The sequence below is a fragment of the Saccostrea echinata genome, unplaced genomic scaffold, assembly GCF_033153115.1.
Source record: "Saccostrea echinata isolate AGI-Se365-2 ecotype Australia unplaced genomic scaffold, CSIRO_AGI_Sech_v1 ptg000025l, whole genome shotgun sequence".
Taxonomy (NCBI): Eukaryota; Metazoa; Mollusca; class Bivalvia; order Ostreida; family Ostreidae; genus Saccostrea; species Saccostrea echinata.
In genome coordinates this window covers 6,572,579-6,599,285 of record NW_026889774.1, presented here as the reverse complement: position 1 = coordinate 6,599,285, position 26,707 = coordinate 6,572,579, and the positions used below count along the sequence as shown (strand labels likewise).

The following is a 26,707-nucleotide window of genomic DNA, read 5'->3' as shown; positions in this document are numbered from 1 at the left end:
AATTTTATTCTTAAGTTCAACCGAAATAAATTTTATTTTTAAGCTTTGGAATCTCTTAACAAACTTATTGCTTTCTACGAAAAATGCAAAAAAGCTTATTCAGGTCTTTCAATTTCAAAAGAGATATACTTAAAGATTGTTTAAATATTTATAACAATTTTGATTTTTCCTGAAGATTCACAAATTGTTACATCGGTTCTAAAAATAGAATTGCTATAAATAATTTTGCCTTATTAAATCTTTTTCCTGAAAAGTTAATATATTGTATATCTGTTGTATGGACATGGACAGACGTGTATCATAAACACTGCAGAGGGTTCCAAATAAGCCATTTGAACTGAGAAAAAAAAGTGAGAGACTGTTCTTTGTACATGTATTTCTATAAATAGGTGTTGATTTCTTGAAACATAAAAACCTCAAGAAGCAAAAAAGATTTGGTGTGTCACTTATTTCTTTAACTTTGTTTTTCGCTTCATCTTGCTACAAACCCAATCTGATTAAAATCGGATCTTTGTTATGCTCCGAAATTTTGATGGTCGATGTACAACGACCATCAGAATTTTGGTGCGTAACAAAGATCTGTTTTTAATCAGACTTGATACAAAACAAACATGCAAAACGTATTCTAACCGTCATACTTAGAAATAGGGCGCCATAGGGGACATAATTTTACTGTGGTGGAGGCAAAAGTAATGAACAATTTCAAATCAGCTAAAAATTTCAGAAGTCGCAAACTCTGTTTCATTGATGTCAACTTTATTTGGGTATGCTACAGAGAATTTAAAGGTTATTTCAACAGTTGACCTTTTCTGGCTTAATTAAAACTGTTCTTACCCTTCTGTCCCGAAGTAAAAATGTAAATTGGCAAGAGGAAAATCAAACAGAACGATAATTGTAATTATGAGCAAAGAGAGTAAAGCAAATTTGCCATATTCTTTATGTACCTCTGGGACATAATATGGAAGCAAAACGCTTTTCATATTTTAACAATGATCCCTTGCCCTCTCTTCAGAGAAATTGTCTTTAAGTTTATGATATTTCCAGTCTTGTCTGTTGAAGTTTCTGTGAGAGAATTGCCAATAGAAAAGACAACTTTTCCTTCTGAAGCAACCAGAGGAGGGCCACTGCAATCTACTGTAGAATCACGTGACCCAAAATTCATAACAACCAAGTATTTTGGTTTTTCAGCATCGGTTCTTATATATGAGATGATGTTGTCGTTAACGGTTGAGAAAATAATTTTCTTGTTGGTAAAAGATGGATGCTGTCTCAGTTTAGCAAGTCTTTTATAAGTGTTTAAACTGGAGGTATCTACGGAAATTTGTTCCTAAAAAAATAATAAGTTACGAAAATTTGGTGCTATTGTATGACATAACATTTCTTTAAAAAAAACGTAATGAGGTTAATACATTAAGAAAATGAAAAGTGATTTCACTAACTTCTACATTTAAAACTGGGTAATTGGGGTTCACGTGTAACCACGGGGTTCCATTAGAAAACCCAGCGTTTGTGGAGGAGTTCCACTGCATCGGCGACCGTTCTGGGTCCCGTGTGTGCTTTAGATAATCACCCTGTAAAAGCCCAAAACTGTAAATATATAAGGTTGGTATGCATTGAAGATTTTAAAATGAAATAAAACTTTCTTATTCCCTTTTTATTGTAGATATAGATATTTATTTTAAAAGATTTTTGCAAAATAGCAGTGTCCAAATGTAATAAGCGACAAACTGGAGGGGGAACATGTGAAGATAGAACTATTGTTCAAGACAAGCAATATCCTCCTCACAACCCTTGGCTAGCGAATGAATATCTATCTATCTATCTTATATAACCTTGTAATTCAGTCCAGCCGGGTCTTGACTCTCGTTTAATGTATAGAATGCATTTCTCATTCCTAGTTCTTCGCCGTAATATGTTGTTGGTGTACCGGGTAGCGTCAACAGGAGCATATTAAATACATCAACTAATTCTGGTCCCATTCTGTCGGCTATTCTAGATACGTCGTGACTTCCTAGCTGAAGAAACAAACTGATGATTCATTTAATTGTAATAATTCCCCCTATCATTCTAAAACGTTACTGACAGAAATGTACATGTATAATATGATCTTGATCCATTAAATTTGGCATTTTACGAAAGTTATCAAATTCCTTACGGAACTATTCGAAACCTAAGTAAAAGAAAAAAGCTGCACAAGAAACTTTCGGTAAACTGATGAATCATGATAGTTGCTACAAATATCTTATTTTTTACAAATGGAATCAAATTTTACATTTCTGAAAATGATGTGGTGCTGATTTTTTTTTTTTTACGTTCCAAGTATCATTTTCAACTTATCCATGCTAGTTTATCTAACACTTAAGTATTTACCACAAAATTAGGCCACCAATCTTCTTTTAGATCCATTAGGGAAGAGTGTATAATTTCATGAATACAGCGAGCTTCACAAGATCGGTTAAGTTTCTGAACAAATGCAAAATTGAATGGTATTGTGTCCACCTCGTAGTACGAATCTCGCATCTCGTTCGTAATTCCGTATGATTCTGCTATCAATATTCTACAAGGTAATGAATCAATTTTTTTTTGAAATATTTACTTCCGTATTTTTATTATGAATTATATAAATAAAAATAAAATTTTAAAGTATGATAGAAATGAGTGATTGGCAATATACTTCTCTTGTCCATTTCTTCTGCCGTGCTTGTTCAACACATCCTTCCATGTTTTCATTACTGGATATATTTCACGAAGATTTCTGGTCAAATTCTTTAAAAAAACCCAATGTATATTGAAGTTTTTGACTTACTTTCTCTATTTGTAAGGCACAAAAGGTGTTGTTAACAGTTTATAAACTTACTTTTATGCCATTTTCATTTTCGTGCAAATCTTGAAACTCGAAGAGTTTTCGTATGGCATCACCTCTAAATCCATCTACTCCTTTATGCAGCCAAAAACGTAAAACATTCTAAAATTGTGGGAGAAAATCAATGCATAAAGAGGACTCTTTTCAACTCGAGGACAATGATCGAGAGAGGATAACTTTCAATTTAAATTTCACTGTATCGGCTACACGTTTATTCCTGGAAAGTCATGAACATATATTTATAAGGTGCATTAAAATTAATACTGAAGGTCTTTCAGTTATTTTCTTCTTTCAATTAATTCATTGAACAGATAATGTTTTGTGGTAATGATAACACTTCATTAAACAGATAAATGAATATCAAGCTAAAAAAAATTCTGCTCTGTTTAACGCAATATCTTGTCTTTCACTAATTTACAATTTTGAGCATGACTAATTATAATTAATCATATATTCACTAATAATTGAAAAATTTCAAATTAGTGAAATACATGTGTGACATACACATGTATGTGTGAATGCAATATTCCCTTCAAACCAGTGAGGAAAAGTATGAAACTGGGAAGATAAATTATTACTTTGGGGCAATAGAAAAGATTTAAGTAAATGTATATGTAAGGCCTTCTAGTAACTTGTGAGGAAATAAAGAACCTCTTTGTTTTCTATAATATGTTCGATAAAATGCAAGCACGTAGTATCTGAGGGGGGAGGGGCAGGGGGGTGAGGTTCCTACCATTTTTTTTAAACATAACTTTTTACTGTTGAAAATGTGTTGATTGAAAGGCTGGTTGCCCCTTTTTTGTTGCCGGTATATAGTTATAACATGGTAGTGTATTAGTAAAATTAAAGGGTTGTGGGAAAAAACAGTTCCCCCCGAAAATTTCCTCTTTTTTCTGGCTGGCTCCTTCACTTTCAAAAACGATACTGCATGCCTGAAATGTACTTAACTGACAAGACAGAAATGATAAAGTGTATGTAAAGTATGTAGTAGTCCATGCATATGTCTGGACAACTTTGCAGAGGACTGATGTTTTCAGAATAAAAGAAATTTCGAAATCTTAACAAAAGCCTTTAATGACGTCGGAATATGGGTTTACTTTTGGATTGCAAAAAAAAAAAAAAAAAAAATAAATAAAAAAAAAAAAAAATTGCAAACGTCCGATGACTCTAGTCCTTACCATTACGATTTTTTTTACTTTCAATGTACACGTACACTTCAGGTAGTTATACTGATTTAAGTAGAAGGCTTAGAGGAATGTTGTAGTCCAGCGACATCTTTTTTAGAATTTCAGAGATATCTCGGAGAACATTGAAAACTAAGATGAGGAATAAGGGAATTTCATAGTATAAACAAAATCTGTTCGTTAAACATTGATGCCCTTTTATGGATGCTCATGATCACACTTAACCTTTTTTCAAAAGAAGGTCAAACTCCAAGGTCAAGAGGTCAAAATTGGTGGTATTTCCAGAGAAAGATCTTGTCACAAGGATACACATGAAATATTAAACCTCTAGCACCATCCAGAACTTATGGCCTTGGTTAAACATTTTCAAAAATACATGTACATGTAGGTCAAACTCCAAGGTCAAGAGGTAAAAAATGATGGTATCCCCCAAAAAAGGTCTGTCAAGCCCTAGCAACAACCGTTCAGAAGTTATGGCCAAGGTTAAAATTTCTCAAAAGTAATTCAAACTCTGAGGTCGTGTGGTAAAAAATGGCGTATCCATAGAAAGTTCTTGTCACAATTGTGGCAAAGGTCAAAGTAGGTCAAACTCCAAGGTCAAGAGACCAAAAGTGTTCGTGTCTAAAGAAAGGTCTTGTCACCAGAAAAAAAAAGTGAAATATGAAAGCCTTAGCAATAACCATTCACAAGTTATTTCCAGTTTTTAAAAGGACAAACAGAAAGGCAGACGGATAAACCAAATACTATATACATGTATCCCCAAATCTACAATAACAGAGGCATAAAAAATAACGGTATGTACTGTAGATTGAAATATCTGAAGAGGTGCTGGATGGAGAATTTGGTACAAACTGCATACATCTATGATCTTTCTTCATGTATCATATACCGTAATTTTAACTATTTTTACCCCCTCCCGACCCCACCCCCCACCCCCGGGTCGTCAGCATTTGCTCTAGAGTCGCCGAGAAGGGAGTTGATCCTTAAGTCGCGGGTTCGAATCTAATGTGTGCTGCGGAGACCAGTCCTTATGATGACACCGTATAAATCAAAGTCCCGAGTCGCAGTAGGTGCTGGCATGAAAAAGAACCCTCACTGCTCATAGGACGTTAAGCAAACAAACACCCCTAACCCCCCAAAAATAAATTTAATTTTATTGAGGATTTAAATGCTAAATTCAACATGTACTGTTATCAAGTTGTTGGGGACTATAATAACAAAAAACGTGTTAAACATGCATAACATCAAAGTAACAAAGACTTTTAAAATACGCTGTTTCTAAAAATATACCGACAATTCTTCTATAACTTTAGGGTTCCGAACATTGAGGTCCGGCTGTGCATCCAAGTAGGCGTGGTAATAAAACTGCTTCCGGTTTTTATCATACGTCCACGCTGAACCTCGAAAGGCGCTGGTCTGTACAAGTACAGATAAACTGTCTGTAAAATTGGACCTTATGTATATCCTAAGGATATTATACAATCAGAAATGCGTGTTCGTAACAAGTATACCAAATATATACAAATTTGAATCTTTAGAAAACATGAAAGTATACAGGTTATATAATAATTTATTACTACGCTGTACTCTGATCTAAATATTGGCACTAGTCTCCCAAAATAAGAACATTATCCAATTACATATCGACTTAGAGGGAAAAAGTAACTCACCCAGTCATTTGGAGGTTTTTTGAAGTTGGTTTCGGAACATGTGGAGCAGTTTATGCCGTCGTCCCATACATAGTAATCCCTGTATTTCCCGACACTGTGGCGACTGTTGTTAAACCAAACGCTCTCGTTACTCGTGTGGTTCGGAACAAAGTCTACTAGTACTCTCAAGTCTAAGAATATACAGAGAAAAATGTTCATTTCATTACAAACTTATGTTCTTAGGTTGTTTTTTTTTTTAAAGAACTGATGCCATGTATAAACATAACATTAACATAACATGAAGTATGTTAAAACCGTTTTCTTGTCTTACTTTAAATATTTTTTTTTGTTTAACAGCATTCCTTGTTTACATGTATCTTTATTTAAACTTATGTACATGAGCATTTAAGATAGCTTTAATTTAGATCACTACACACAATTATACAACGTCAATGTATTGTGTACATCAATATTTTTAAGTTAATTTATAAAAGAAAAAAAAGAAAAGAAAAGACTATATATCAAAACCTGCCTGGACACACAAAAAAAATTGCTTGGGGATTATTTTTTTTTATAAGTTCTAATCTGAAGTCAAGAGGTGAATTTTGCTACTTAAAATAGTGATATTGATGAATCAGATGTACTTCTTTTCTTAGCTTCTCTCATCAGCTCATCGAAGTCATCCATAGTACCGAACAAAGGGTCGACTTGGGTGTAATTCTCAACATCATACCCGAAGTCTCTCATAGGCGACTTGTAAAAGGGACTCAACCATATGGCGCCCACACCCAAATCTTTCAGATAGTCAAGGCGACTCGTTACACCTATAGGAAGTACATTTGCATATTTTTCAAACTAAAGTATTAAAAAATATTTGAAAATAATAAATAAAAATTGTGAATTTCATGTTATACATGTATCATAGACATTGAACTTTCTAAAATTGGTATGGTTCGTAATTTTGTGAATTATTGATCATGTGATTTTAAAAATACATCAATGAGATGAGCATCCTTAATAGCCAAGTGTTTCCGAACCAAAATCTAGAGTGGATTTCGGAACGGAAACCCTTGGTTAGAGAAGATGTGAGATCAGGTAAAATATAATTTTCGAGAAAATCAACCTTAAAATGGAAACATTTCGAGATACCCTTTCGATAAATAGATGAGATCGTTTGAACGACCCCGCTTTTCTATGAAATGAAATCGATTACCGGTAGAAGATCTATCGTTTTTATCAGATTTTTTTTCTGTAAACAGTTTTCTCCCCTTGTATAGTTACTCGACCTGTGCTTAGTTACTGATTACTCGACCCGTGCGTGGTTTTTTTTTTATGTCCCCGTAATCGAAGATCCGAGGTATGTAGTTTTGCCCGGTCCGTCCATCTGTCTGTCTGTCTAGCTGTATGTTTGTCCGCAAAAACTTTAACCTTGCCTATAAATTTTGATTGGTTGGAGCTATTGCTTTCATATTTCACATGCGTATTTCTTGTGACAAGACCTTCCTTTAGGTAATTATTTGACCATATTTGACCACTTTGACCTTGGAGTTTGACCCACTTTTGCAAAAAATTACCCAACTTTAACCTTGGCTATAACTTTTGAACAGTTGGTGCTAGGGTTTTCCAGAGTGTAAATATTTTTGACCTTTTGACCTTGACTTACTTTTAACATTGGTCATAACTTTTGAACAGTTAGTACTAGGACTTTCAAATTTCACAGGTATATTCCTTGTGACAAGACCTTCCTTTGATACCAACAATTTTGACCTTGGAGTTTGACCTACTTTTGACGAACTTTAACCTTCGCCATATCTTTTGCCGGGACAGTTGGTGCTACGGCTTTTATATCTTGCATATGTCTTTCTTATGACAAGGTCTTCCCCTGCGTACCATTAATTTTGACCCTTTGGCCTTGACCTTGGAGTTTGACCCACTTCTAGAAAACATTAACTTTGGCTATAACTTTTGAATGGTTGGTGCTTGTGCTTTCATATTTACCAACCTGGGTACTGTAAACCAACTATTATTCGCGTCAACTTTTATTCGCGATTCTTCAGTTTCAAATCAATCCGCGACGATTAATTTTCGCGATTTAGAAAACATTCTTTACAAATACAAAGCAAAATAATGGTACGCGGCGATTAATATTCGCGAGAAAAAGTATGTCGCGAAACTCGTGAATATTTCTCGCACGCGAATAAAGGTTGTTTTACAGTATATCCATTGACACAAGTGATTTCTTTGGGTAACAACGTTTTTGATCTCTTGATCTTGATTTGACTTGAATTTGAAAAACTTAGACCTTTGCCCTAAGTTGCCATACGGGGACATCAGTGTTTCACAAACACATCTTATTTCTTTTAATCTAAAGCATTCCGACCTTGCTTAACTGTTTCTTGTTTTTTTTATTTCTCCCTTTTTTAACTATCAAAATCACCATTATTTTTGCTAAGAAGGAAAATACATTATGTTTCAAGAAATTTTATCAAAATTTGAAATCCACTTCAGTATCAGGACTTGACAAATGTTCAATAGAGAATTGTACATGCGGCATTTAACAATTTAAAAATTGTAAAGAATGGTGTATACAATTTAGTTTTACTAATTAATATAACAAATTGCTTATACAGTGTACTGATTTTTTTTTAACCAGACCTAGAGTTTGTTTGTTTTGTTTTGATGTATAATGCATGAATTTTTAATTAATTTTGTTTTGGTTTTTTGTCTTTTTATTGTTTGTTTTTTGTTGTTGTTGTTGGTTTTTTTTTTTTGGCGTAAAGGATCCGGAGATTTTCATTTATAAGACAGTAGATTTTGTAGCAAAGGAACCATTTGCTAAAAATACTTGTAGCGTCTTTTAAGTAATTAATGGCAGAATCTGTAAAGATGCAATGTCCACTCTCTTAGGGCTGTTGTTGCAGAAAGTATCCTTATAAAATTCCTTACATGCAACATTTAGGCGTATTATTTTTGGCTATGCCTGCCCCCCCCCCCCCTCCCTTGTAATTGTTTTTTTTTCCCTTCTTTTTTCTCGTGAACATTCATGGTCTACGAACTAAGGATTCTATTTGATTCTTACATCAAGAAAATAAATGAGAAAGTTCTTTTTAAAGATTTGTCTGTAAAATAAGCAAAATCATCACTTGTAAACCTTAAAAATATGTTTATCTGACCTTTTAAATCTCCGGTACCATCGCCATTAGAATCCTGAAATGAACGTGGATAAACTTGATAAATAATGCTCGTTTTCCACCATTCTAATTCTTTGGGCGGTTTCACTTTCGCTCGAAAACTTTTGTCAGTAAATGTTAGTACACACACTAGGACAATAGCTGCTATAACTGCTACTAGCAAAATGAAGAGGCATTTTGTCTGCTCGCAGAACCTCTGTTTATGTGGGTTAGACATTTTGATCTGAAAAATACAGAGGTGTGTAGGATTGATGAGTTGTTCGGGTGGAATATCTGTGTTGTTGAGATAAGATGGCAATCTTCAAGTGCTATCATACATCTCTAAAACATTTACCATTCCGAGCGACGCGTTATTCTCATTCTTAGAAGTACAAGTCTCAATTACACATAGAATAAAACATGAAGAAAATCAGAAGTAAGATGGATTTCTGAAAATCCGAAATGTTTTTTCTTTATTCAGAACGTTAAATAAATCATTCTATGGCTGTCAACCACAAGTGGTTTGTAGGCAGACACGGAATCTCGGGTTTACAGGATATACTAGTATCTATTGTTCACGCGGTCTTCAAAGCGTTGAATCCAAGACCATGCACATTTCTGATATGTACAATTGATCTGCAAAATAAAAACTCCCGATCTTGAAAACTGTAGGAATACTCTATATGCAATATTTTGCATAAAAATTAATAAGTTCAACAACTGGCATTTTTCTCATAAATTATCAAAATTCATAATCCAAATACCATGCACATCTCTGATATAATTATGTACAATTGATCTGCAGAATTAAAATTTTCCACCTTGGAAATTGTAGGAGTTATATAGACACATAATGTACACTGAAAGCATAAAAATGATTAAAATCGACAAATGATATACTTTTCTCATAAATAACCAAAAATCAAAATCTAAGTACCAAGCACATCTCTGATATGTCTTCATTCATGTGCAAAATTAAAAAAGTTCCTTTCTTGAATACTGTAGGAGGAGTAATCCGGACAAATGTTGTATCCTTTTGGCAGCCGCCCGTCCGCCGTCCATTTTCACCATTTCAATAAGTGAATTTTCCTAGGAAAACCCGGTTAAAAATAAAGATGTGACTGAACAAAGCGTGCAGAATGCCTATAGGTTCAGATATATAAAAATCATATTCAGTTTGTGAATTTAGTATTTATATATATAATTAGAGTAAAGTCCTCATTATTGAAATTTATGAAATTATTAAAAAACAAAACTTTTATTAGGAAAATGTTCACGGCAAAAGTTATTCTGTTATTAAAAAAATAATGTGGTATTCGCTGGATTCGAACCATAGCTATAAAAATCCTGTATATCATTTTCCTTTCAGACTAACACGCTAACCACTACCCTATACAACTCCTGATGAATAATGGCATTTATATCATGTTTGTAATGTGATCCTTGACTAAATGGACTTAAGTATTTCTCAGAAAGATGCGAATGTTGTGTCATAAAAATGTATTTTTTAGGTAAAGTGGGTCTTTGCTACATGTTTTTGTAAATCAAACATGTATATTTTTATGCAAACTTTGATGATATATAAACACTTTCAAAAAAATGGAGCGAAGTCCCACTCATATCGAAAAAATCGAGTAATAGTATAAGAAAATGGTCTTTTTTGTCCTCTTTAGTGTCACGGTGTGTATGCTACATGTATTTCATAGGCAAGTAATTTCAATCTTTGTGCGATTTTTGCAAATTGTGGAGATTTTACGTAAAGTATACGTTAATGTTAGATGAAATATCAAAGAAAAAATTTGTTATAATTAAGATTTATTTTTTCACCTTCATGTTTGTCGAACTATGGACATTTTGATCGCCTTGTTTCCCCATCTCCTTTATAAATCTATTATGTATACTCAATCTGTAAACAAATCTAGCATTCTTAAAATTTCTGAGCAAGATAATTCAATTGGACACTTTAATTGCATATTTCCCCAACACTGATTTCTTTACTAAAGTACTATGTTGCCTTCAAACCACCAACTGGTAGTTTTGCAACCTTCTAATATTCCGTGGAATTATAGACTATGTACATTATATAATTCAGGGAAAATAGCAGACAAATTCCATTTCATTTTAGAATGCAAAACATTGAGTATAACATTAGGAAGAATCTTTTTACACCCCAGATTTTGTAAAACGCCAAATACATTGAAGCTTAATGAAATTGTCAACCACAAATTTTAAATCTTTAAAAAATCTCTGTATATTCCTATCTAAAATAGATGCAGTCTGTCTTCGGCTCTTTAGAAATTACTCTTTTTAGGCAATTAGTACGACACGTCAAAATTATTTTGCTTCGGCTAAAGTAATCCGTTCTTTGTTATAAAAACTGTCCGAGTAAAAACGTTAAAGAAGGGTCTGTGTGGTATTCCGAAATCACAAAACCTTGACATTGTAAGGATGATATATATATATATATGATTTTAAAAGTGGAATCATATTCTATAGTAAACTGGAGGAAAAATTAAGCAATTACAAAATTTCATGCTATAGTATTTTTATTTTGTAAGGAAAGCCTTTATTACAAATAACTATTTTCTTGCGTATTTTTAATTCAAATCAATAAAACATAGGACATACATGCATGGAATAAAATTTTCCGGTCGCGGTAAACCGGGAAGAGTAGCAAGCTTTCTGTACATGTAGCCTTTTTTGCTTCACAATAAATCGTTAAATGTGAATCAAGCTTGGTCATTGACTTGACTTTTTTTTTACACAATGATCTAAGAAAATGTAAAGCCCTTGAATTTTTTTAGTGATCGATACGAGTGAAAAATTAAAATCCTGGTTGCTGCAAGATAAAATAGTATTTACCTTTCCATTTATATCGTGTCTCTCGGAATCCGTGATACATGTAGTAGCCTCCCAGGATTTTGGCAGAATTGTCAAAATCTCACGGCGTTTTCGTAAATCTCTTGGTGTTGCTGCGACTTCTCCCGACTTTTTCATAACTCATCCTAGATAGCTGTGTGGGAAGGATTGATTCACATATACTGCATGTCAGCCATTTGCAATTTTAAAATAAAAGTTATTTTCACGCATGAGCGCACTGAAATAATAGATTATGCATGAATTCATTCATATGAAGTAAATAAGAGAGATGCAGGTAAAACAGGAAACAAAGAAAAGAAACTGTAATAATTACTAAAGCAGCTAACATCGATGTTTCTGAAGTAAAAAGGGGGAAATTATAATCATATCATCCTCATGTCTTCCGTCATTCAGTGCGTCATTCCGACCCATCTGGATCAATAAATTTCGGTCAAATTATTTAACTATTTCTTTTCCCGCAGAGACATACATGTAAATAACATACATTGTGTCTCGGTTACAAGGCTGAAAATGTTCCCGTTTTGCGCACATGTATTCGAAATTCAGGTATAGAAAAATGTGCGCATAACAGGTACGTGGAAGATAAAATTACCCAGTTTCTACTGGTATCGTCTGTATCATTCTTAAAGTTGGGGAATAGTGAACCTAGGAAAAGAGAATGGGATAAAGTCATAATCATTCGATATCTAGATTTATTATTCTTTATCCCCAGCTTCCATTTTGGATAGATAAGTTAATGCAAAAATTTCTCATTCATTTGTATTATTCCTTAACTGACAGTGTAATATTAGTTTGTCGACTTGTCGTACATGTATTCTAAAATTAAAAGAAATTATTATTATTATTATTATTATTTTACAAAAATTAAAATTTCAAAAGACGAGCCCCCGGATCTTGAATCATTTGAAGATAAATAACACCCCCCCCCCAATTCAAGTATATATACTTATTAAACGTTTTTAAATAGGTAAATAGGTGTCTCCTTCAGCAGCTGTTCAGTAAAGAAGTGATGTCTCTTTAGTTAAACAACTTAATGCTTGTCCAAGCAAATCTCAAAAATGGAGCCAAATATGCCGTGCAACTCTTAGCTTTGTTTGAATAAGATTTATAAAATTTAATGTATTTGGGTGAAATATTGTGTACTAAGAAAGATAACTCGGAGAGAAAAATTAATCGCTACAAAAATATGTCACATGGTTAATCATGTGACTGTCTAGACCCCCGTACGTACATTATGTCAGGGTGCAGGATAAAGAAACAAACAACATGAAAAGGAAAGTTGACGAGAAAAAGAGTTTATTGAAATCACATCCACCAAACGATGACAGCTATACCGATTACGGGTAATGTAAAGTATTTTCTTTTTAATGAAAAATCTGGTTTATATCGATAAGCGAGCACATGGACTTGTCCCCATTTAGTGATTTACTGATACATGTAGTTCAACATCAAACTAGAAGTCAGTCTTAGTGGAATATTGATAGAGTTTTGTGCTATGCTTATTGGACTGACCAGAGCAGTGGAAAATGAAAGTAATTGTTCAACCAAAAACAGCATCGCGCGCGATCATGCACCAGTAAAAATAAGAAAGCTACATGCAGTTAGTATATTAGGCCTAGTATCTTAATTGCTGCAAAAATCCCTAGACCAAATGACAGTTTCTCTAACACCATGAACAAAGCTCTTACCACCTCAATTTAATGCATCAGAATCCAAAGATGAGTTTTTTCTTTCGGTTGTTGAAATTTTGATCATAATTAAATTATGCCTGAATATAGATCAATTTAAATTAACATCTATATATTAAATTCAGATTTCCCCCAAGATTTTCAGTTATTAAAATTTATACAATGTAACCCAAAATTCATCTTGGAGTTGGACCCCCCTCTACCCCTTATAAGTTGATAAGGAGATTGAGTCATTATAATTTATGTGCAGGAAACCTGTTTGTCTATGAGAAGTGTTAATTGATACATGTATGTATCATATGATTTATCATTATCAAGACAAATATACATGTACCACAAAATGTAATTTTTCACATATTCATGTATTACTATACTCAACAATTCTTCATCCATGAAATCAAATCCCCACAAACCCGATTTTTTCCCTGATCAATCCATGAAAATTTGACACCCATGAAAATAAGTGATTTGACAGTACATCCCTGCTATCCATCACCATCACAAGCAACAGGTTTGTGTCCTTTCTATTTCCACAACCCCTTGGCTGTCTACTACAAAATTCCATCATTCTCTTAAATATTATTATACCATATATTATATTAATATAATATTATTAGTATGCTTGACCTGTAACTCATCAAGGTATACTCACATACCAAAAATCAGCTCAACATGCTCAATATCTGCAAGTATTTTAGAAAAAAGTGTTGAAAACCAAGTAGGACAAAAGGACACACAGATGGATAGACAGACATTTAGGAGGAAACCTATAGTCCCTTCGGGTTTCACCAGTAGGGGATTAATAATGCTGGCATTTAAATAATGTTTTGTGGTGATGGATACATTATGAATGTTCTAAATAGAGGTGTTTTTATGTTATAAATTAAGTGAAGGATTGATAATTATTTTTAAGGTAGTCCAATCATCAGGTCCTGAAAATCAGGAGTTGGGTAAATTGAAAATGCCTACAAAAATGTCTCAGAGTCTGAATTCTCAAAATAATGTGTATTTACCATGTTTACCCAAGGCATTTCTTCATAGTTCAGCAATAAAGTTAATCATATATTATATAGGTAAAATTATTAAATCTCAAATATATTTTCAGGAAATGCAAATAAAAGTACCCGCTATGCATTTTTTGATTGAAAATTGATCAATAAATATATTTTACTATAAAAATTATATTAGGTATCCAGGCATTTTGAGAAAATTGCACTTTTTCATACCTATTTGTTACTTTAGTTCTTCTATTTAGTTCATTTGTTATAAAATACAAATTAAAATGTAAAATGCTTTTACTATCAGTGTAAGACATCATAGATCACTTCTAATTTCATATCATGCTAATAAACATTGGTGTCTAAGGCTAGTTGAAAGGAAATTTGATTTCTATGAAAATGCATTTATTTTTTTACTTCATGGAATATAAATGTCAAATTTTTACAATACCGTTTCTAAGACTTAAAAAAATCTTAAATCATACTGAGATGCATAAAATGAAAATTGTTGCATGAAAAGATTTCAATTTGAAGCTTAATTTTGAGACTTTTTAAATTAAATAATAATTTTAAGAGTTATCCTTCCTGGATGAAGATTGGATATCCTTAAAATGAATTCTAAGGGTTATGATGATGGTTACTCATCACTTTTACATTTACAAAGCTAACATGTGTAGCAGGCTTAAAAGCATAAGTTGACTCTATCCCATCTGGTTATACTTGTGTTTTTTAGTCCCTTACCAGTGAAACTGGAGGGGATTTTAGGTTTCCTCTTTGTCTGTCTATTTGTCTGTCCCTTCATCTGTCAATCAATCTGTCCCACTTAGTTTTCTGCACTTTTTTAAAATGCTTGCAGATATTGAACTGATTCTTGGTGTATGAGTGGACTTGAGGAGTTACAGATCAAGTTTGCATTCCATTATGCTTGAATGTTATTTGACAGAATCACGGTCTGTTAATTTTTAAGGGAGAACCAGATTTTTTACTTGGGTTTCTGTAGTATTTTATCTAAACGCTTGCAGGTTATATTGAGCCAATTTTTGGTATGTGAGTGAACCATAAAGAATTATAGATCAAGCTTGCATTTTGTACCCCTTCAATGATTTTTAAAATTATTATTGGCCTTTTTAATTTTTCAGAGAAACCAGCTAGATTACACTTGCCAATACTGGGACTAGTATTCCTTATTTAGTACTCTCAGAATGCTTGACAGTCACCTACCAGTGAAACTGGAGAGGACTATAGATTTCCTCTTCATCCATCCATCTTCTGTCTCTCATTCTGCATGTTAATTTGTCTCTCCATCTATCTGTCCCTCTGTCTGTCTGCCAGTCTGTCCCACATGGTTTTCTGCACTTTTTTTTTTCTAAATGATTGCAGATATTGAGCTAATTTTTTTTTTTTAGCCAATATTGAATTTTTTGTCCCCTGGACTTAAACCTCAGGGTGGGGCTAAGTTGCTAATACATGTATATATGATTAAAAAAATGCATTGCATTTTAATTACAAGTTGATCCTCTTTACTCCTGAGGTCTAGAGGACACAGTTTAGCTGAATGCAATGACTGGTAATGAACACTCATTGTAAAATTTATGTCCAATAACGACTCCTATGATTCCCAAGTTCAAGTCCGCGGTGGGACTGAGTTTTTCATAGCCCTATAAATTTGGGTGAGCATAAGAGCCCATAAGCCTATTTATTGAATTTTTTAAGATTATTTCTTAATACTATTTTAAAATCTTATGAATTTTTTAGTACTTTTTTAGAGTCTATTATGAATAAAGTTACTAGGAAATAAATCATCATTTTGAAGGAATACAAAGCATCTATTTTATGATGCTGGTAACAATTAACAAAGAATGGGAGCATATGACATGATAATTAGGGCCCCGCAAGGATTTGCAGGTGCCCTATAGTAATCACTCTGTCTGTCCATCTGTCTAGCTGTCTGTCCATCTGTCATTCTTCTGTCCACAAATTTTCTGGGTTTTTTTTCTAATAACTTTTTTTAATAGTTGAGCAATTAAGTTCAGATTTGGTATGTTGGTTATATAGACAGTAAGACATATTTTGATGCTAAGTTTGGTTCTCTTTGTCATCCAGTTTGGAGCTGGAGTGGAGGGGTAGATTCCTTAACTTTATATAAGAATGAATGGGCAAAGAGAGATAACTGCTTTTGTTTGTTTGTTTATATGTTGTTTAACGTCCCTCTCGAGAATTTTTCACTCATATGGAGACGCCACCACTTGGCAAGAGAGATAACTGCTGAGAATGTTCCTGTTGTAAACTATAAAAGCTGCGATGAGTCCAATGGGATTAATTAACTAATTTCCTCTTGAAAAAATCCAAAGCATTATCTTTTCTATCAAATTGAGATTAATTAAAACCTCTGTCTGCAAATGAAGTTTGTTTTGAAGGTCATTTCTGAATGATGTTTACATTCTCTAAAATGTGGATTTAAATAATGTTCATACTTTATTTTGATAAAATACACAATGAGTTGATTTTATTAAATTCTAAAAATATACATAAAGATATCTTTTTCATTTTATTTATTTATTTATTTTTTGCTGCCTCATGTAAATTCAAGAATACTATTAATTTTAACAGGTATTCCGATAATAACCTCATTCTATCATTAATGAAAATGTTCTTATTGTAAACTTAGAAGAAAAGGATGAGAGAGTAGTACAAGTAATCCCCTGGGATTAATTATCTTGCTTGGTGCAGAAAATTTTAGAGGCTTATCTTTATCTGTCACTTTAAGATAGATTAACACCTTTGTCTGCAACTGATGTTTGTTTTGAAGTTAAGGTCAAGCCTGGGTGATATTTGCATTCTCTGAAGGCTGGCATTTTATAAAACACATGCTTTATTCTTGTTTAAATAATTGAGTTATTATAGAATGATATATTTTGCTGCCTTATGTAAATACAAGGATACTATTTACAGGTTGTTGGTTATTTAGGAATTATCTTGAAATTTTATAAATACAGTTGTTGTTGCATAGTCTTCATATATTTTTTATTTTTTGTAAAATTCTCTTTCTGTAAGCTGCACCATTATATTTCTACCCTTGGCGGGCCCTTGCTTACTGGTCAGTTTTCTAGTTCCTAATTCATCCATTAAAGAATTTTCTTGTAATCCCCAGGGATTTTATCATCATAAAATAAATACTAAACTTTTTATAATTACATTTTTAAAAACAAAAACTCTTTTTTGGTCCCTACCTTGTTAGGTAACTGGCCTTTCTCCATTGAAAAATCTTATGAATTTAATTATCGTCCATGCACTTACTGACATCCTGCAGTCTTGATGGTCACAGTTACCTAGAATTTTACAGACAGCACTAATTCTTTACAAAACATTCATTCTGGTAAATTTAAATAGAATATACAATATTATCAACAGATGGCCAGTTCACAAGTATAAAAGATCAATATCAGGTGAATTAATTTTCAAATGCAAAGTGATTAAGGAAGTAACAACCCAGCAATATTTTGATTCTTTACTTGTCCCAAAATGTGCCAGTTAAAGCAATTAAGTCACCAGCTGATAAGTCTTATCTAACTACATTATGTAATGGTATGAATGTCCTGCATGAACGTATTACAGTTTATCAATAAACAGTTCATGGAATGTTCACGGACTTCAGCATGTAGTGTTTTAAGTGCAAACTGGGTATGCCAGGTACACGGATGTACATGTAATACTATAATTATGGTTGAAGGATGAGGATTTGAATCTTAATTTTTTTCATTGGATGTGAATATAGTAATTTTTGGAAACATTACTATGTTGTAACAGAGGAGATCTTTTGAGTGTCATAAAAGAAATAAGGGAGATAATATTCAGTGGAGGTAAATATTTATTTATTAACACAGTTCTGGGTTAGTGTTACAATTCAATTATTGTTAGTTTCAGTCGATCTTACAAAAAAGCTATGTTCATTAATTAATAATTACTTTCTATAGTTCAGAGGCCAGATGCTTTACTGGCTATATCCCACTCTGTTAAGACTCAATTTGACTTGTTAAACTTAATATAATTGTTGAATTTCAAGTTAATTATTATTAACCATCATTTCTATATATATATATATATCTACAATAAATTTGGACAGCTGATTTTACCAGTTCTAATGGATTGAATATTGGAGGACCTTATGGAAATTACAGCACCTTTCTTATTGATGCTTCATTACGGCCCAACAGCACCGCTACTTACCTGTAATTCCCTGACAACATTCCCTCTTCCCAGTTTGTGCTAAAACAAGGGATAAAGTCCAGGAATCAGATCTCATAAATTATATAACCAAAATCTAACTGGTTATAGCATTTTACTAAACCATGGACAAAAACATTTCGGTTGTGTCTATTAAATATTTCACTCAGAATGAAAGGGTGGAAGCAGAGATTGAAATGTGGAAATATAATGGGTAGGTACTATGCTTATTATCTCTGGATGCATAACACAGAGAAAAAAATTGCAGCAGACAATAAATATTAGCTAGGAGGTAGACAGAGAGGGCCACTTATTCCACCTCTTTGTTTATATTTGTTTAAGCCAGATAGAAGCATACTCTGCTAAATAAGGTTAATCCATTATTAGTTTTATGGATTGTGTCCACAGTAAATTGACTATACGTAGATGAGAGTTTTGATCGACTCTGTCAGTGGTAAATCCACTTCTTCCGAATTTTCCAGGATATCATCCCATGTTGGACAGATAATTATAATTTGTATGTTTGGTTTTTAAGAAACTTTTTCAAATAGAAGAATTTGCAAACTTTTGTATTTTTGCTAGGTGCCTGATTCATTTTGCTCTTTAAAATATTTTACATTGAAATTGTACTGAGTCAATAATGGGACAAAGCTTTTTTTCAGCACATCCAATGGCATGCCTAGCAATACATTTGTTGAGAACCCAAAAGTCCGTCAGAGTCGATGGCAGTCCATCCGTGTCATGTACCTCACGATGTTCCTCAGTAGTGTGTCCTTCTCCATCTGTATGTCCTCAATATGGCCGTTTCTGAAACTGGTAAGGAACTTTAGTCTAGTTATGATAAAGGGGGTATAGGAAGTACCTAAGATTTGAATGAATATATAGAGACACAGATACATGTATAAGGTTCTACAACTATGCATGAAAATTAAAGAATCTACAGGTGTGCATGAAATACTGATCTAATGGTTATATGCATCAATGATGCACTAATAATTGTTCACTATATGACATGTTATCACTTGGCAAAAATGAACTAATGCTAAACCAGAGCATGTTTGTTCTGCATCAATAAAACAGGTATTGATAAATCGCTAACTACATGTACTGTAAGATGCACTGGAGCATGTTAATTAGTTAGTTTAAAAGATAATATGTTCACTTTATGAAGGCACTGATTTAAAGGTATTTAAGCAACAATTGTCATGCCAGCTCAAATACTCTGTATTGTCTGATGTTCTAAACTTTTTACCATATCAATCTAGCACATTTTAAGACTTAGAAAATCAAACTTTACTAGTTCATGCATGTCTAGAAGGAAGTGTGTTGCAACTAAAAAAAAGTAGGTCACAATGACCTCAATTTTAGGATTTTAGCTTAAATTGCCATCCCTTTTTTTCCCTCTGCTTGCAATGGCATGCCTTTAAAAGATAACCTGTAATTTTAGCTGGACACAGATGCAACAACAGATCTGTTGGGCTGGGTGGTGGCTTCCTACAGTATTGGTCAGCTCATTGCTTCTCCTTTCTTTGGCAAGATGGCTAACTGTTTGGGTAGAAGTCGAGAGCCTCTGGTTGTGTCTCTCATCATTAACATTCTTGCTAACATTCTGTATGCCTATCTGGAAGACATAAAGGAACACAGACTAGTGGCTCTGATTGCTGCCAGAGCATTAATTGGATTTGGTGCAGGTTTTTCATTTTATAATTTTTTTAAATTTTGAAATACATGTATGTTACAGATCTTGTCAATGTTTGTGTCCCTGCCATTTTACATAAGTGAATGAAACTGAATGTGTAGTTGCATGTACTAATATTTGGATATGAAAGGTTAATTTAGTGCACTTGCATGTAGTATGTTTATCAACAGATTAACATGATATTTATTCACTGTCAGTATACATGTCCTTGATCATGCATGTTGATAAGATCAGTAAATTAGACACTGTTTAGATACTAGCTACCATATTGTAATGAATGAAAAAGAAAATTATAATACATCGATGTACATTATTTTATAGACTGCTAATTTGTTAAATTAAATTTTATAATAACAAATGATTGCAAAGTTGTAGATAATTGGCATATGCCACAACTGTGAACGTCAGTGAAAGCAGACAATTGTAATTCTGAATTTGTTGTTTTTTTTATGTTGTATAGGAAATGTGGCGGTGGTCAGATCTTACCTATCTGGAGCCACCACAATCAAAGAGAGAACAGCAGCCATGGCGAATCTCAGTGCTTTCCAAGCAATCGGCTTTATTGTAGGACCAGGTATGAGGGAAAAATTATTTATCTTTTTCCACCTGACTTAATATGGCACATGTTAAAGTTCTGTCAGGAACTTTTCTTTCAATGTAGTGTCTTTTTATCATGGAAAATGCAGGTGCATGCAGTAAAAACACAGCTTGACTGTAATTATTTAAGTTCAAAGGTTACACACCCTTAAAAAATGTATGTAATATAATTACTTGTAAGGATACTTTAAATTAACTTTTTCCTGTCATAAATTTTTTTGAGGTTGCATCATGTGCATGAGTCTGTAAGTAATTCTGAATTATGAAGATTTGACTTTGGGATCAAGTTTTTTTTATTGAAATGAAGTATCTGTTGCAAGAAAGTTCATGGTATTTGTCACAAACTTTATAATGCTAATTTATTTAATAAGTAGCTTTGAATGAAACTTGGTATACAGTATATTGACAAAAAACTACAACAAAAGTTACCAGAAATATGTATTACATGTACCAGTTATACTTTGTACCAACTTAATAAATCCATTCAAAGCTTAAGTCATATAGAGCAAAGCTTGTTAAATAAGTTTTGGTTAATTATAAACTTTTTTAAGAAAATGAGAAAATAAATATTAATGGAGAAGGCTATAAGCCTCTGCGATATTCTTTACCTTTAAGATTTTTTTTGCAGCAATCCAGACAGCTATGGTCCCCATTGGATACCCCGGACCAGTCCATAAGTCTGGGATACGGATAAATCTGTACACAGCTCCAGCATTCCTTAGTGCCTTAGTTGGTCTCCTTAATCTCATCCTATTGTTTGTGGTATTCAGGGAACACCGGGTTGTAGATGAAGAATATAACTTCAGCATTCAAGACACAGGTTTGTGGGTTTTAAGTTAAACCAGTCCTTCAAACTTCATGTGTAAATGTGTTTGAGATATTAATTGATTTAAAAAGGAAATACAGTTGAATATCATTATCTTGAACACCAATATCTCGTACTATCGATTTTTGTGAAGTGAGTGAGCAGTCCCACCAACTTTTACTTTATGTAACTTAACTTTGATACATTGAATCCTTGTATATCTCAAAGTTTTTCTTTAAATTCTTTGTCTCTTTGAGTTAGAGATAACAATGTTTGACTGTATTATAAAAAGCACATAGAATGTTTAGATCTGCAAAATTACAACTTCATCAGATAAAGATGTATTAATAATTTTTAAAAATATAAGCAACACTCTAGTAAGTTATACACATGTATAAATGATGATCTTTGTTATTTGACTTTTAAAAAAAAATAATATATTATAAAATTTTTAATTAATGATTGTAGGCAGAGAAATTCCTGAATATACTCCAGATATCTTTGCTGTTGTGGCCTCTAACATCATCTTTTTTGTGGTGCTGTTTATCTTTGCTGTCTTTGAGACGTAAGAAATTGAAAAAAAAATCATTCTTCCACAAAGATTGAGTCTCTGAAATAATTATTTAGCAATTCATGCATTCCATTATACATACTAGATCAACATTAAAATATCTGATTCTTGCTAAAGTTTTCCTTTGTAATATTACTCAATGCTTTTAAATTCTACTTTTAATTTTGATAAAATTTTCATGAAAGTTCATTGTAAATTTCTTTTCAGTTTAATCACATTTCACAGATCCAAATTCTGAAATTAAGTAAACCATTGTCTCATTTTTATTTTTTCCAGAATAGGAACACCATTGACCATGAATATGTATGCTTGGACTCGAGCACACGCCACACTGTACAATGGAATAATATTAGCAGTAGGGGGAGTGGTAGCTATTTTAGTGTTCATTGTCATCAAATTTCTCTCTAAAAAGTAAGAATTCAAAATAAGTTATTTTAATTTCATCTATAAACTTGAATCAGACATTATGGTAGAATTATTTTGGAGGAGTAGGATTTTTATACTATATTGAAAAAAGTTTTTTTGACATTGAGAAAATTATATCGTATAAAGATGTAATTAAAAACTGAGCTTATCTAAAATTTTATTTTCAAAATAGGGTACCTGTCAATTACCCCCAGGAAAAATATTCAAAGACAATGTATACTGTATGTGTACATGAATTGGCGTATTCAAAATTTAGCGCAACCACTGGGTATGGAGTTGTTGGGGTATTCATGAATTTGCGCTACATGTCCGTATTTATAAATGATTTATTAGCAGTCTTCATGAATTAGCAAATTGTGCTGCACACAAAAGCCGCTAAAATATGAAGCCTGCTTTTTTGAGTACACATACAATATTTAAACTGGTCACTTTTGTAACTTAGATAGGAAATATATATGTTCAATAAATTGATGTAGGTCAGAAAAAATGTCAAGAATCCTTGGAGTGATATCAAATGGAATGATACAATTTTTTTTAAATTTTAGAACAAAGGGCATATAACTTTGATTGCATAAAAATACAAAAAATACAGTATAGATGGAAGTAGTACTCTACAGTATGCAGAGTATCATCCACTGAGTCACAACATCAGGGGGCCTGAGTCAACTTGTTGCCATTGGATCCCTGACAGTTTCATCTACAGGCTGACTGCAGTGATGTCTTTCTAGGATATTACAAGACTTTAAAATCTCCTAAAATCTTTACAATCTCCTAAAATCTTTACAAATTGTTTTTCTTATCTCTTGACCAGTCCATTGAACTTTTCAGTGACAAACAACCTGTAAAACTTATGAAACTTATTAAAGCCCCAATCTGATTGGTGCTTCTCAATGAGAGAAGCAAGCCCGTAAAATATTGAATGAAATTTTTTCAGGGGTCCGACAGCAGTGAGTTGATTCAGCTAGGACTGCTGACGTTTTGAGGATGACAGACTATAGAGGGTTCCTAGCATTTATGTATAAAACCTTTTGTTGAGTATTATATGTCAAACTGAGATGATTTTGATAATCAATTTTTACTTCAGAATTAATGAGCGATTTTTGTTGATTGGAGGACTTGTTTGTTGTCTTTTGGGCTTCGTGGTGTATCTTCCATGGGGACACAACTACCCTCCCTCCCAAATGGCCAGTAAGTTTATTTTCAAACTTTTGTTTCCTCCATTGATTATTTGTATAATTAGGGCCCTGCTCTGAGGGTGCCCTGTAGTGTTTAGTCTGTCCATCCATCAGTCCAGACAGCTGTCCATCTGTCTGTCTGTCCTACATCAATCATCCAGCCCAATCTGGCTCAATCTTCACCCATAGAGTGCCCTTGGTTAGAGGGTGTGCAGTGACCTTAAACTAATTTTAAGGAGATGAAGGGTCAAGGTAAAAAAATCTTTAAATCTTGTCTGGAGCATATTTCTTCTCCCTTGGCCTAATCTTGCTCAAACTTCACTTACAGACTGCCTGTATACATAGGTAAAGAGATTGCATTGTTATTGAACCAATTCTAAATCAAAGGTCCAAGATCAAAGCAGATTACTCTCAGAAATCCTTGTCTCAATCATATTTTCTCCTCTTTGCCCTATTTGGCATATATTTCACCCATTGAGTACCTTTGGGTTGAAGGTCTGCAGTCAGGAGTCTGGTTCATGCTTTATCCATGAAGCACCTGTGGGTAGAGGGTGTACGGTGACCATGAATCAGTTTCCTTGACCGTAGATCAAGGTCATAGAAGAGTTCTTTAAGAAATCTTGTCATGAGCATATTTCTCTCTTAGCCAAAACAAGGCCATAGAGTGCAGGGGGTAAAGGATGTGTGCAGTGACCTCAAACCAATAAATTAAATATAGATCAAAGGTCAATGTTCAAAATATCTCTGCAGAAATTGTTGTCTAGAGCATCTCTTTGGTTCTATCTGACTCATACTTTACCAAAAGAATACCCAAGGGTTAGGGGTGTCCAAGTATTTTCTCTTCTTTTGGCCTTATCTGGCTCATACAAAAGTGCTTATGCAGTATCCTTGAACCACATTTCTATGACAGAGGATCGTAACAGATCTCTTATGAAAAACCTTGTCTTGAGCTGATTTTCTGTTTGGCACATCTGGCTCATACATCACCCACAGAGGCACATCGGTAAAGATGTAAGTCAAAGGTCAAGGTCATACTCCAAGTACAGACCTTTACATTGAAATCTTCAAAATAGAGTAAAAGCCATGCAATCAATATTAAATAAACTTAGGATTGCATCTCTTATACATGATGAATTAATTATATAAGGCAGTTTTTTATTGACTTATCTCCTTTCACCCTTTAATGTGCTGTCTTATCTAAGTTTTTGTGAGTTACTGTGAAAAACTTTTGAGTACAGAAATGAATAACATACGGTAATTAATTGGTTGAAACTGATTTGAACATAACTTGACATATGCACTGTAATTACAGAAATTTACCCAAACAGCACACCATCAATAAACGAGTCATGGTTTACTGTTTTACCATCTGCCCAGACTATATCCCCATACCACAACCAGTCCATCAAAGCACCAGCAGTGGTCGGTAACAGCTCAGGGGGGAATCCTGAGGCCACTGGGTGTCCAGATGCCTACCAGTGGTGCGCCTATACCCCCATTGTAACATTGGCCCAATTTCTTTGTGGCACTGCGCTCATTTGCATAGGATATCCAACAGGAAATGTCATGTCATATGCCTTGTATTCCAAAATACTGGGACCAAAGCCTCAGGTTTGTGTAATGTCTTTTTGTTTTATTATAAAGTTTGGTTGAAACATAGTTTGTTACATTGTGATTTGAAATGTATACATTGTAAAAATAAACTGTTAAAATGTCAGTGCTTTGAAAATTTGAATTACTGACAGAATGTTTTTCAAATTTGCTCACAATAAATACTTTAGATTCCTTGATTTATGTGAGTACTTTTAATATCACAAAATGACTTGTATATTTTACATTGATTTTAGCATCATTAAAATGAAAGCAAGTAATTTTATTTCACAAGTGTTGCTTCTTGCAAAACTACATGATAATAAATTCCTCACATATATTTAGGAAATATACAGTACATGTTTATATAACAAAGACATCCTTCAGCCCTGCAAAGACAAAAATGTGTACTGAAACAGTATAATATATACACAAGTAAATATATTTTTACTTTCAGGGTACAATGATGGGTTTCCTCACAGCCTCAGGAAGCCTTGCTCGAACCGTGGGACCAATATTTGTCAGCTTAATTTATAATTCATTTGGTCCAAGGGTGACATTTTTGTCCATGTGTGGTATGATCATTCTAACTTTGGGCTGGATCTTATTTGTGTATAAGCGCCTGGTGCCTTTCAGATTTGAGAAAGGAATGGAACCCCCTTCAGATATATAATACAGACGACAGTTTTATGCAGTGGCATGTAAATGCTCAGGATATTAAACATATCAATTTCCTTCATTTTTCATTATATTCTACTTTTAAAATATTTATTGTATACAGTATACTGAGTTGCAACAACTCATATTTCTTGACATGCCTTAATTAAGAGGGTTATATAATGAACACTGATGCAGTACTGTGATAATATGCATCAATGATGTATTCATGGATATCTTTTAGTGCCAGCATTTTTTTTAAAGGAGAGCCTGTTCATGAGGAAAGAAGAGGGTATCTGTGCTCTATTTTAATTGTTTATTATTCAACATGACTTCGATTGTTTTTAAATTTTGTTTTAATACTCATAGACATGCACTGATATACCCCAAATCACTGGTGATGTCAAAATAATTTTTGTTTGGAGAAATTAGCTGCATATCAAACTCCACAATATCGTTATATCTTAGTTTATAAATTAATTAGCATTTATACATGTGAAAACTGTTTGAAATGGAATTAAGATACATGTA

General features: G+C 33.2%; 2 protein-coding genes across 3 annotated transcripts; one reads left to right on the top strand and one right to left on the bottom strand.

Annotated features, from left to right (window-relative positions):
- Positions 1–734: 734 nt before the first annotated feature.
- On the bottom strand, positions 735–11,930 carry LOC133192542 (maltase A3-like). The gene is made up of 11 exons (XM_061328538.1): positions 11,729–11,930; positions 8,870–9,110; positions 6,341–6,520; positions 5,718–5,887; positions 5,338–5,463; positions 2,858–2,965; positions 2,675–2,766; positions 2,371–2,557; positions 1,833–2,015; positions 1,440–1,571; positions 735–1,327 (listed from the first exon to the last, which is right to left on the bottom strand). The coding sequence occupies exons 1-11, from the start codon at positions 11,861–11,863 to the stop codon at positions 977–979; spliced, it is 1,905 nt and encodes a 634-aa protein (XP_061184522.1). The 5' UTR covers positions 11,864–11,930; the 3' UTR covers positions 735–976.
- A 1,065-nt stretch (positions 11,931–12,995) lies between these two features.
- On the top strand, positions 12,996–26,451 carry LOC133192541 (major facilitator superfamily domain-containing protein 8-like). 2 transcript variants are annotated; one of them, XM_061328537.1, is made up of 10 exons: positions 12,996–13,089; positions 19,319–19,472; positions 20,104–20,347; positions 20,816–20,929; positions 21,581–21,772; positions 22,226–22,322; positions 22,605–22,739; positions 23,839–23,942; positions 25,242–25,540; positions 25,977–26,451. In XM_061328537.1, the coding sequence occupies exons 1-10, from the start codon at positions 13,013–13,015 to the stop codon at positions 26,190–26,192; spliced, it is 1,632 nt and encodes a 543-aa protein (XP_061184521.1). In that variant the 5' UTR covers positions 12,996–13,012; the 3' UTR covers positions 26,193–26,451. The 2 variants fall into 2 exon arrangements, with proteins under 2 accessions (XP_061184521.1, XP_061184520.1); XM_061328536.1 differs by lacking the exon at positions 12,996–13,089 and adding an exon at positions 18,767–18,870.
- Positions 26,452–26,707: the final 256 nt, after the last annotated feature.

Excerpts from the sequence above, each read along its gene's own strand:
- LOC133192542 (XM_061328538.1), bottom strand. The coding sequence starts at position 11,863 with ATGAAAAAGTCGGGAGAAGTCGCAGCAACACCAAGAGATTTACGAAAA. Across the intron at positions 9,111-11,728 it reads GACACGATATAAATGGAAAG|ATCAAAATGTCTAACCCACA; the intron begins GTAAATACTATT and ends TGTATTTTTCAG. Across the intron at positions 2,767-2,857 it reads AAAATGAAAATGGCATAAAA|AATTTGACCAGAAATCTTCG; the intron begins GTAAGTTTATAA and ends GTTTTTTTAAAG.
- LOC133192541 (XM_061328536.1), top strand. The coding sequence starts at position 18,782 with ATGGACAAAAACATTTCGGTTGTGTCTATTAAATATTTCACTCAGAAT. Across the intron at positions 20,348-20,815 it reads ATTAATTGGATTTGGTGCAG|GAAATGTGGCGGTGGTCAGA; the intron begins GTTTTTCATTTT and ends TATGTTGTATAG. Across the intron at positions 22,740-23,838 it reads ATCAAATTTCTCTCTAAAAA|AATTAATGAGCGATTTTTGT; the intron begins GTAAGAATTCAA and ends TTTTTACTTCAG.